The 13170-nt window shown below is 34.9% G+C and overlaps 1 protein-coding gene across 10 annotated transcripts in view; it reads left to right on the top strand.

Moving 5' to 3' along the window:
- Positions 1-1465: 1465 nt before the first annotated feature.
- LOC129241587 (ensconsin) overlaps positions 1466-13170 on the top strand; it is a 42806-nt gene continuing 31101 nt past the window's right edge. For 2 of the 10 annotated variants that reach the window (XM_054878001.1, XM_054878000.1), the window contains exons 1-2: positions 1469-1641; positions 4786-4836. In XM_054878001.1, coding sequence (XP_054733976.1) covers positions 1593-1641; positions 4786-4836 — 100 coding nt within the window. In that variant the 5' untranslated portion in view covers positions 1469-1592. Of the gene's footprint in view, positions 1642-4785; positions 4837-13170 lie in introns of all 10 variants that reach the window. The other 8 variants (XM_054878005.1, XM_054878006.1, XM_054878003.1 and 5 more) reach the window with 7 other exon arrangements.

Genomic DNA, 13170 nt, shown 5'->3' with positions numbered 1-13170 from the left:
AATTAAGCTAATACGTATTTTCAATTGCCTTGTGCAAACCCTAGGTAGGTAGTGTAAATTGTATGGAAAATCAACTTGTTTCAAACGCAAAATTGAAATAAAATTGGGATGAAGTAAATAAAATTATTCAACAACTGCTGAGTTGAAGCGTAATAATACGTTCACATATAAGTAGATGGTCTACTTTTTTGTGCTTAACTCCCAATCCGTAAATAAAAAGCGAGATTTCAAATACAAAATTTCTCTCCCAAAATCTGAGATTATAAAACAATCCTACATAATAACCATACTTTTTGGCATACAACCCTGCGTTTTCTGTGTAATAGGTCATTATTTTTACGCGTGTAAAGAAACCCGTCAAAGTAAAAACTAAATAAAATGAATTCCGGGAAAGAAAACAGATTTACAGACGTAATTCCAATAAAATGTTTGTTAGGTATTATTAACTACGCATTCATATAACAGAAAAAAAGCGTGTGTTCATAAACGTGTGTCCTCTTATTACTTATTATTAAATGTAATATCAAATTTCGAATGCGTATTGCTGCCATACTTTTTTTAAACCTCAACATCGTTTACGTATTTCATCCAACTGTTTAAATTAGCTATTCCTTCTATTCCTTGTATTCTCTTCATATAGTTAGTAATAATTAAACAAATCAAAAACACCAAAATATTTAATTTTAAGAAGAAATATAATTTCTATGAAAAAACACAACGTCAATTTTTCAGATAATCTGCTATATGTGAACGGGTAGATTAATTTTGTGGATTTATTGATAATTAATGCATATGTGAACTTTTACTTACCTTACCACAAAAGATTACCATTTTCAGTCGTTCAATCGATGTTGCCAACTTTTAAATTTCTAAAAGCGCCAGAACTAGTAAAATAAGACTTTATACTACACCAAAATCACTTTTTTATATTAAATAGTACATTTTTCGTAACGAGTTGTGTTTTACAGAAGTAAAAATCAAACATATGATTCAATAAAAAATAAACGTATACTGTAACATATAATTTAACAACGTTACATTTATTTTCTCATAACGATTCTGCAAAAGCATTTTAATGCTTTTAAATTTGTAAATTCTTTCTGTGCTGGAGTAGCATAGTATATTTTAAATTGATTCATGTTTTTAAATAACTATGCAAAATGCATGTAGATTAAGTTCAGAAGAAAATCTTTAAAAGGGACACTACGCAGAAACAATTTTTTTGTTGGTTTTTTAATTCTCAAAAAACACTAAATTTAGTGCATAAGTCATGGAGCTCATTCTATATTATTATTATTCTTTTTTATTAAGTAATAGCAACCCTATGCTTGAAATTGTACTAAAAAGTTTAGTACCAACGAAATATGTCTGTCTCTCTTACTCGTCGGCAGTAGAAAGCGCTCGAAACGAATGACAATATAAAGATCTCTGTCAAGACTATTTTAAACTTTTCGTTTTGTGGCATTCATTCGTCTGCTCGTTCGTCGAACTTGTGCCGTTTGCCGTTTTCGTTTTTTGCTTTCGCAGTCGTCGTCATTATTAGTTCTAAAACTGTGAAAAATTCCAAGTGACTGATGTAAAAGTGAAAAAATATGGCGAGTATTGTGGGCGAACAGCAAATTTCATCAAATAATCAAGAAGGTAAAGCACTAAATCGTGAAAAATTCGTACATATATGTTCGACTGAAGGCGGAAAGTATTTTCCCAAAGAAATTTCATGAAATTGATTGCTTATCGTGAATAAAAAAACAATCGATTGTTGAAGAGTTGGCGAACAACCTTGAAGGCAGCGGCGCAGCTGAGCGAAAAACAGCGGTAGCTGCGCAGCAAATATTTGCTATTGTGTGAATCTGAAAAGAAAAATCTATTTGTCATCACCATGGTGCACCACTCCAAGAATGGGTGCGTTCATAAAAAACGCCCTTCATATGAAAACGGAACTTTTTGTATCCACACCAGCCAATGGCCAACGCAGTGTTGCGTATAATTCGGTACATTTCTTGATTTCTACCGTGGCGAACAGTTTAAAAATAATCCCACCGAGTTGTTCCAGCATAAAATTGCTTTGCTGTTGCATTATGCTGAACATCTGGTGGTGTTGCATTTGTATTCGGTTTTAAGGTAGCAAAGTGCTTTCCAAGTCGATTCATCTTCTACTGTAGTTGTTCACGGGAAGAATTAATCGATTCGATCTTAACTATATTACGTACATATAGAAGTCAGGTGTCTTCACAATGATCAAAAATCTGTTAGAAAAGTGATGTGAATGTATTAAAATTCGTAATTCGCAACTATGTGGCAAATTTGTACATTAGTAGCGAACAGTAGTGACAAAAAGCACAGGCTCAGACACACCAAAGCTGATTCACCAGTAAATATTGGTAGGCAAAGTTTGGCATGCACTGGAAAATATTTAATTCCTTTGTCCTAGTTATGTCAGCAGTTCGACCCCTCCATTTGGTGGTGTGGTGGCGCGGGGTTGCTGAACTCTGGCCAAAATAACTTTGCTCATGCTATTTCTATATGCTCTTTTATATGTTCAGAAATCAAATATTCTGGCTTACTTTTCATGTATACTTATGGAGCAGATGAATGGATTGCTTAAATCCTGACAAGTTGACCGAGAGATTTATACAAAATGAGCTATAAATCTTTTAAATTTTAGTGCTTTAATTTGCTCGCTAAAAATATAGCAGCAATATTATATTTTAGTTTGGAATAACTAAAAAGTAATTCTTGACATTGGATAGAAAACATCAAAAACCAATAAAAATACTGGTGTGGGAAAGTACTTGTTTTTGAAGGAGAACAGGCATTGGGATCGTTAACTTGCTGGAAAACCAAAGCAACTGGCAAATTATCGGAGTGATTTCCTACATACTATTGATTTACATGTACATAAATGTAGTCGGCTTTTTTTTCTAAACATATGTACAATCAGACCAACACCTGATGATGTAGAACACCTCTATTTATAACATAACCAATGAACCATTATGTTTTTTTAAGTGTTGGTTGAAGTGGTGATTCGTCCAAAATCCAACTAGTGCTTCCGCACCATTTTCTTGTTTTTTTAGTGCACTTGAGATTCCATTCATTCGTCTCACGTAGGGTCGTCCACCATTCTCAAGAACATTACATTTGGACTCATCACTCCGGGCAATCAATTTCCAAAAATTAAGGTCTTTATTCAGATGTTATTTGACAAAGGCCAACCATTTTGCAATCTATTTTTTGGATGCATTGGGTTTACGTTGAGCGTACTCTATAATTCGCTTCCATTTGTGCGCTGATTTCGGTCGAGATCAAAACACTTTTCCTTTAGAAAAGCCAACAAGATCTGTTACTCTGCTGCGAATATTCTAAAAGCTCTAATCTAATTAATTGAAATTAAAAATGTACGCGCAAAGAGCTAATTTATTGTTTTCAAATAGTAAGATTTAAATATGCAAGCACAGGTGTATTGGTCTTTCACGAAACTCACTTTACTCATAAAACATAGAAAACAGTTAAACCTTTTTCTGCCAATGTGACTTTGATCTAAGCGAATATATTCATTACAAAAATGAAACCGTTGTACCAAGGTTTACTATGTAATTTTTTTTTTTACTTCCTAGAGCCTTAATTGTACGAGCACATGTGAAAAAAAAGTTTATCGCCAATGATTACTTTAAAAATTAATCGACTTTGATATGTTTGACCAAGGTTCATTCGTGGGGCACCCATAAATTGAGTTTCTTTTTGTATGAAAGGTTTTTGAAATGGTCTAAAACTGTTGGGCTAGGTGCGTTGTTGTTGTTGTTGTAGCAACATAAACATTCCTCTTACTTACATACGGGGAATGCTGCTAGGTGAGTCTTCTTGCCTGGCAGGGACGTGACTATATATGTACAAATTTTTCCCCTGATTTCGTTAACCTGAAATTTTCCGAATATAAACGAGCAAACCGTGTTACGGATATTTTACGACTCTCTTCTCATTATGTTCACAAACAAAAGCTCAAGATGGAAAAAACTATCAAAAATTTTGCCATAATCAAATTAAAATATCATTTTACTAAGTAATACAGATTTCACCTCGTATTATTTTCAATATGTGTACACAAAGTCTGAAGATAAAACCAAAAGTTGCGGAACCTTTTATACCATCCGTTATTGAGAATAGCTACAGTACAGTACAGGTATATGCAAGATGCAATTGGTTGGATACCTTTTAGTATTAGTTAGTCAATTAGAGAATCTAATTTGCATTAATATCTGTTTCTAGTCGTATCTGTAAATTTCCAGCACAAATGTTTTATTTTACATCGCATCATCTTGAAGGGCAATCGCTGTGAAAGTGTGGTTGAAATATATTTTCACTATTTTCTTTTTTTTGGTTTACTAATGCGTACTTATTGTTGTTTTTATTTGTTTCCGAGCTTCGCGGTGTGTTTGTGTACAGCTGATTCGTAGAATACATGAAAATAAGTTTATATCTTCTTATCTCTACAAAAATGTATATGCGTGTATTTACTTATATATATATACGCGCATACGTATATATGCATCGGTATATGATTGGTATGAAAACTGCTAATAATAAATGTCCAATAACAACAATTAGAATAGTCGACTAATCCACCATTAATCCCTTGAATTTGTTTCGTAAAACCAAACTTTTCTATATAAACAATTTTTGTTACGAACCGTCAGTCTCTTTCCAGCTTAAGTTTTTTTTATTTATTTAACACATTTTCATATTTCTATGATTTTTAATTTTAGTAAATTTTCTTTTATTTTGCAGCTGAACCGGTTCAGAAAATCGAGAGTCGCGAAGGCAGTGTCGAACGGAAAGGTAATTATAAGCATTTCAAAGTTACTGCACGCACATGACTTTTTATTACAAACATACATTCATGCAAACATGAAATTTTTTTGCCAAATAATCTAATAATTTCACATTCCATTTTTCCACACTTAACTCTACGACGTGTCGAAATTTAAACAAACGAAAAAATTAATTAAATTACGAAAAACTTAAATCAAAAGCCAAATTCGCACTTAACCCGTTTTGCGCACCGCTGGCTGCATACCCCTCGAACTCCATGGATAATGTAAATGCTAATAAAACCACTTTGCATTGGTTTGCGCAAGTGGGTGCGGATTATATTGAAGTGCAAGGTAGTTGAATATACTCCAATCTAAGTTACTAATGTATATAAACAATAAATTGCATGCGATTCACATTTAAAGGGATTTGAAATTAAGGATTTCGCATTGGTGCTTTCATAGAAACTAAACTAAATTGTAAATACGTATTATATAAATTAATACAAAAAATGCACATCACGTCATGGATTTAAGAAAAATGAGGCAAAAGCCTTGAAAACCGCGGTTTTCCAAAATTTCAGCAATGTCCTTAAAATCAGGTTTAAAAACGTGCTAAAGATTTTAGCCTATATTTAAATTAAAGTTTGGTTTAACCCTTTTTTCTTACAAAACAATATTTTTTTTTTTATCTTGCATTCATAGTTATTTAGTGTATTTTGCAAGTTGAAGTTTCTAGTGAAGGTCATAATATTTGGAAAGAGGTTCAAGATTGGTCTAGCCAATTTATTAGGAGTGTTGGGAGTGTTTCGAAACTCGAGCACATGCTTGCTGGAATATGCCACCAAACAAAGTCGCCTGTGTAAATGCGTAGTTTTCCTAGCGTTTTTCGCCTGAAATTGTATGGTATGTGAGGCTCAGTGCTCACGGCTTGTTTCGTTTGGCATGTTGTTGCTGTAACAGCATAAACATTCCCCATCCATATAGGGGGAATGCTGCTGAATTGACAGTCCTTTGCCGTATATAAATTCGGGTCGTTCCGGTTACGTAGAACCGACTGTCGTGGGTGTATGGCATCTTTATATGTCCTGAGATCAACCTGGGAAGAATGAGCGACTGTGCGATACTGCGTCTCAGTCAACGTCGTCCTTTAAGGTTAAGACCTCATTGGTCCTTGAGTGCATAAGGAAATTAAATCTGTTAGGAGTGACCAATTGCATCCGGGTCCCCAGGGTCACACCACTCGGGTAACATTGAGCCGGAGTTCCACTGTTTTTTTTTTGCTTTGTGCAGGTTTCCAAAAACGCAGGATTCGTATATAATTTATTTCAAAGATAAACTAAATAATTTCTTATCACACCCGTCATTGTTAGATTATTTGCATTCTTTTATGCACTAAAGAAAAATTATCAAAATTCAGATAAATATTAGAACCCTCGCAGATAGTAAAAATTACAGTGATCTACAGAAATGTAAAGGCAATTATTTTTAAATTATTTATAACATCCCAAATCTGATAGGCGAACTATGCAAGTATAAGTGTCGAAATATCGTATTTTAAAAAGCCGGTATAAGCATGCGGCTGCCTTAACGTTATAGCAAGTATAGAGTGACCAGTTACGAATGGTAGGAAGATAAAATTAAATAAAACAACAATAGCATTTTGAAGCTAAATTCTTGCCCTTATGTATGGAATAGCACATCACTCAAATGACCGCGGTCGGTCCAATATGTGCGGCATTATTCTGCCAATAAAGTAAATTAATAGGAAGCGTCAATTAATAAATTAGCGAAAATTACAAATAGTTTTTAATAATTTCCACACGTTCGGCAGGTGTGAAACGATGAATGATGAAATGGAAAGCCTTATCGAATATTTTGACTGCTAGATAAAATTTGTAACTTTGGCATATAGGTATGCACAGACAAACTTATTCTAAGATTCTTTCCAAATATTATATGAACAATTTTGTATTAGTGCATTCCAAAAATATATATATGTATGTACAAGCAGAATATATGTATGTCAAATAACTTTAAATAAAGCTCACCGTGATTTCTCTTTTCTGTAAGTCGCTAGCTTGGCCCAGTCTATGCTTGATCCAAGACCAATTGTAACTCTTTGTGAGAGAAGACTTCTACTTCCCACTTAAAGACACTTAGAGTGGAAACAACAGAATGGGATTAAGATGTTCGATTGGCGCTCACAAACGCTTAATAACAACCCTATTGAAATTGTTGGGTAATAGTTCAGCATAAACTCGAAGTAAAATAAAAATATTGACAGTCCAGAAGTTATCAAGGCAAATTCGCCTGATTTGTAGCTTATTACCAATACCACAATTGCGCAGAAATTAACCCAAAGTATGACTCGAAAATGTGAAGCCATTGTATAATAAATTGTATAAACCTATACAAGACAGTTTGTCAGAATTGAATTGGTCAGTAATTCTAAGTTATGGCGGTCACGCTTCTATTAGACAGACTTTAAGTAGCTTTATAAATGCATTAAATAATTACAATATATACCTACATACATACATTCTGTTCGAAATAAAAGCAGTGGTACATAGTCGGCTGCCGTAGTCGAACAATTTGTGCGCGACTACCATTCGGTACGGTCTGGGTTGGAAACCCACTGTGAGGATGAAACACCAAATGATAGAAAAGGTTTTTCCCAAAGCGGTCGCCCCTCGGCAGGCAACAGCAAGCCTCCGAATGTATTTCTGTCATAAAAAATCGTCTCATTAAAAAACATCTCTTGTTCGGAGGCGATATAAAATTGTGGGTACCTCCATTTGTTGAATTATATCAGGACGCACACCACAAATTGGAGGAGAAGCTCGGCCAAACATCAAAGTAATAATGTATGCGCCCTAAAATATTTACTTGCCCTAACAACTACTAATCAAAATTTAAAAAAATCTTAATTTCACTCAAGTTCAATCAAATGCCTTGACCTATTCGCTTGCACTGCTATTTTTGAGCACAGTAAAAAATGAGTGCATCTAGTTTAGAAACTAATATATATGAAGTTGTGCGGTATTTAGGGCTACCATCTGGCATTAAAAAGTTTTGTTAGCAGTTATTATTTAAATAAAAAATTTAAGGATTTTTGTTATGAGCCACTGTTATTTTTTCGAACAGAGTTGTAGTACAAACACATGTAAATCAGTCATGTAATCTGCGAAATGCTACTAAAAACGGCCAATTAAAAATCCGACCTAAATTACTAGCAATACATTTCTGTTGATGATGCAAGCGTGTCAGTAACATATAAGGAGGAATTTACAAACATAAACGTCGACTGGCTCTAGCACAGAAGTCGCCTGTGTTATTATATGCGAACTATACTATATGTCTGCACACATGCTACATACATATAGGGTTGTTCAAGAGGAGCGCTTCAACTTTTTTCCGATAGGGAGGGCGAACGACGCAATATTTTTTATTTTTCGCTTGTCATTTGTAAAATTCATTAGTATACATTTCATTATGGAACGCTACACACTTGAGCAACGATTGCAAATCGTGCAAATTTTTTATGAAAATAATCGTTCCTTTGCTGCTACTTTAAGAGCATTACGGCCATTTTACGGTCCATTTAACAAGCCGTCCCGTTTTGGGGTTATGTGAAGTCATTGGTCTACAGTAACAAGCCGGCGACGATTTGTGAACGCGAAATTGCTGGAATTTCGGCCGATTTATGTAAAAGAGTGGTCGAAAATTGGGTTCAACGATTGGACGTAAAACGTGCACGCGGTGGTCATGCAAAAGAAATCGAATTTCATACTTAAATGTACAGTGGGGTGCACAAATGAGTACATGTTTGTACTCCGTACACTTCCAAGTGCATAACAGTAACAACAATAAAGCAATTCGCAAAATTTTTTTTCAATTTAATTTTTTATTCAATTCTTAGTAAAATAAATAATAACACAAAACAAAAAGGAGCAAATTCTAGGAAATAAGCGAATAAAACAAAAACAACTTCTATGTACTCAATTTTGCACCTTTCACCAATTGTACGGATGGAGTATGTTTTTAGTATTTTGTCCATAAACCTTTATTACGTATGACATTTTTCATACGGTTTGGCATACTTCCTACTAAATTTTGTGTAATTTCAGCCGGGATAGTTTGCCAATCGTGCTGTACACGCCGCCCCAATTCGTCTGTATTGGCTGGGGCTCTTTGATATTGTCCTAACCGTCTTTTCACGATTGACCACAAGTTCTCAATCGGATTGAGGTCAGGACTTTAAGCGGGCCATTGCATTACCTCGAAATTTTGCCCAGCTAGCCATTCTTTCACAATTTTGGACGTATGTTTGGGGTCGCCATCCTGTTGAAATATTACTTCTTCTTCAGGATAAGCGGCTATGTCAACAAAATGGGGAAGATGAGTCTTTAGAATATGCAAATATTCCTCCTTCCTCATTATTCCGTCAATTTTTTGCAATGGCCCAACTTGCCACCACGTGAAACAGCCCCATACCATGACGTTTCCCCCACCGTGTTTCACCGTCTCTTTAATATGGTGTCTTTGTATGGTTTCCCCGCTACGGCGCCAGCAATACTGCTTACCATCGGACTGAAACCGATTAAATTTTGATTCATCTGACCAGATTACCCGCTTCCAGTCATCTTCAGTCCAATTTTGGTGTTCCCTGGCGAACTTCAACCGCGCCTTAACATTTCGTTCCGACAGTGCAGGTTTTGGTTTTTTTACCGCTGAGATATAGCCGATGTTATGAAGGGCTCTTGCTGCAGTCCATCGGCTAACGGGTTTGTTTATAGCTATAGCCGCGTCCTTTGGGGTTAAACATTTGTCCTTTTTCAATTGTGACATCATGACACGTGCATCCGAATCCGTTAAAAGTTTTCGGCGACCTCTAACTTGTGCTTTAGTGACCACCCCTTTCCTTTTCTGGACTCTAATAACCACTGATTGGCTTATGTTCAGCTTCTTGGCTATTATTCGCGTCGCGGAACCAGCCTTTGTCATGGATATAACACTGTCCTCAATTTGTCGCGATAATTTTTTATGACTTTATTTACGTATTAAATTGTTTCACTTACTTCCTCTATTTTATTAAATTTAAATGTGCCGCGTTCACAGTTTGCTTTAAACTAAGTAATCTTAAAATTTTCGAGAAAAAAACCAACGGTAAATAAATTTTTTCGCTGATATTATTGAGAGAAAACTGAGATCTTGCAGGTGCAAAATTGAGTACATAGAAGTTGTTTTTGTTTTATTCGCCCATTTCCTAAAATTTGTTCCTTTTTGTTTTGTGTTATTATTTATTTTACTAAGAATTGAATACAAAATTAAATTGAAAAAAAATTTTGCGAATTGCTTTATTGTCGTTACTGTTATGCACTTGGAAGTGTACGGAGTACAAACATGTACTCATTTGTGCACCCCACTGTATATGTTCAAACTCGATAATAAAAAAAAAATAGTTAAAAACGTCAAACCGTTTGTGTTTTATTCAAAAAAGTTCAAAAGTTGAAGCGCTCTTACTGAAAAACCCTATACATATATACATGTATTTATTCTATACTTGAGCGTATACTAAGTACGCAACTATTTTAAATGTATTATCACTATACATGTCTTTTTTCGTTACCAGCCTACATGGTCTACATAGACATCTTCCCGACCACCACAATGTAATACGCCAGTTTCAGTGGTGTTCCCATTGTGTATATGTGTATATGTTCACTGGAAGCACAAGGTGAAACGCACAATTTGTGCCGGCAAACGCCACCAAAGATACCAACAATTTCCTATTTAATAAATGAATAAGAAGCAAAGCAAAAAATTCGCGATTGCGCTACTCATAAACTTTGTGTGCAATTACATGTATATGCATATGGATGTACTAATACATAGTATGTATATGTACAGGTCATATATGAGTATATGTACATTCTTCTGCGATCAAATTAAAAGATAATTTTGTTTATAAATCTTGTAGTATTTATTTATACCTTCACATCTATTTTTTCCTCTTCAAAGTAATCAGTGCAATAAAATACACTTACATATGTCAAACGTTGTTGCTGTTGTTGTAACGGCATAAATATCCCTGATTAAGGTAGGTGGGTTCTCGTAATATTCGAAAGATTGAAAGATTTTGGGCTTGTTGAGTGACTTTGGCATGATTTTTGCGGTCTTTCACCTTTGACACCAAATTCGCTCGACTGGTCTGCTAATTCGGGGTCATAAGCATAAATTCAAGCGAGAGTGCCAGAGGAAGAGTGCTGACTTTTAAAACATTGATTTTCTTTTCCACCAGTAAGTGCTTTGGGCCTATTAGAAACCGCATTTGTGTCAATACTTTATCTTCCTTCTTGGGATTGTTTATACCACTGAAAAACATTTTTTCCCCCATTCTGTAACAAAAATTTAATTCCGAAAACAAGATGTTATCCATTCAAGAAAATCAGACTTCGAAAGTCATACTTTCAATTTAGTAGCAGTAATACATATCTGGCGTGTAAGTATTTACATCCTTTGCGAGCCTTCTCTCTCAATTTATGGCATTCGTCTTAATGCTGGAATCCACTCATATGTTTGCTATTACCTGTCGAGAAAGCGGCAGTTATTAGAAAAATAATGTTTTTATATGCTGTTTAATACATACAAAATGCTATCCTTTATTCTTGAAAATTATTGATCCTAAAATCTTTTAAAATAACATTATTCCTGAACGAATTCAAAGCACTAAGATTTTATTCTTAGCAAAAGAGATGTAAAAAAGTTATGGGACCAAACGCAATTTTTTTCCTAAATTTTCCTAAAGTGTGGCTTTCTAAAAGTATGTAAATTTTTCATGTTGATCCGAATAAAATTGAATGAGAGAGATACATATATGAATGTCTTTGAAAAGAGGCGCGTGAGGATATAACAGACATGATTTGCTCATTTCAGTGACCACCAGTATTCAAAAACTATTCATTAAATCTTTTTAAACAGGTAAAAGCTTAGTTTTGAATCGATCGATAATTTTTTCTGAAAACTACCCTTTAATAACCTAAACATTTTTATTTAGACTAGCCGCAATTTTGTTGAATTGTCAATTTGCCGATTACTCTTTTTGACAGTTACATATATATTACGCTTGTTGTTACAAAATATTTTAGTATATTTAAATAGAGATTTTACCAATTAAAGTCCAATATAAAGGGTGTTTTTTTTAGAGGTTAGGTTTTCAAGTTGGCACTACTTTTTTCGTAGATGGTCTTTTTGACAGCTGTCACTTGATTTATGCTCAGTTTGGTTTGCCATTTCATAATGAATAGACTTACACCTGAACAACGTTTGCAAATCGTGCAAATTTATTACGAAAATAATGGTTCGGTTCGCGCGACGCATCGAAGAAAATTTTGTTCAGCGAGCTTCAGTGAGCTTCATACTTTTGGTTGAATGGGTATGTCAATAAGCAAAATTGTCGCATTTGGAGTGAACATAATCCACAAGACATTGCTGAGACGCCGTTACATCCTCAAAAAGTCACTGTTTGGTGTGCTCTATGGGCAGAGGGAATCATTGGTCCATATTTCTTTAAAAATGAAGCCGGCCATAATGTTACAGTCAATGGAGAGCGCTATAGAGCCATGATTAATGACTTTTTCGTGCCTGAATTGGACGATGTTGATGTGGACGACCTTTGGTTCCAAAAAGCCGGCGCTACATGCCATACAGCCAACGCAACAATCGATTTATTGAAGGAAACTTTTGGTGAGCGCATTATCTCGCCCCGTGGACCTGTGGCGTGGCCTCCAAGATCGTGCGATATAACACCGCTGGACTATTTCTTGTGGGGCTATATGAAGTCGCTTGTCTACGCAGATAAGCCCGAGACGATTGACGTCTTGGAAGAGAATATTCGGCGCGTTATTGCTGACATACGGCCGCAATTGCTGCAAAAAGTGGTCAAAAATTGGGCCTCTCGGCTGGAATTTATTCGAGCCAGCCGCGGCGGCCACTTGCCCGAAATCATTTTTTAAAACATAATGGCAAACCCTTATCTTTATAATAAAGCTAAATTCTTGGCCATAACATTAAATTATATACGTTTTATTTCATCTTGAAAACCTAACCTCTAAAAAAAACACCCTTTATTTACCAGACCACAACATTATATTAGTAAGGCAAACCCTTATCTTTATAATAAAGCTAAATTCTTGGCCATAACATTAAATTATATACGTTTTATTTCATCTTGAAAACCTAACCTCTAAAAAAAACACCCTTTATTTACCAGACCACAACATTATATTAGTTCTCACGAAGCATATTTGTCGCTTCTATAAAAATTATTTTAAAAAAGTTGATTAGTCTACAACTAGGT

The sequence above is a fragment of the Anastrepha obliqua genome, chromosome 3 (assembly GCF_027943255.1).
Source record: "Anastrepha obliqua isolate idAnaObli1 chromosome 3, idAnaObli1_1.0, whole genome shotgun sequence".
Lineage (NCBI taxonomy): Eukaryota > Metazoa > Arthropoda > Insecta > Diptera > Tephritidae > Anastrepha > Anastrepha obliqua.
Note: the sequence above shows the minus strand (reverse complement) of the source record. Positions and strands in the feature narration are given on the sequence as shown.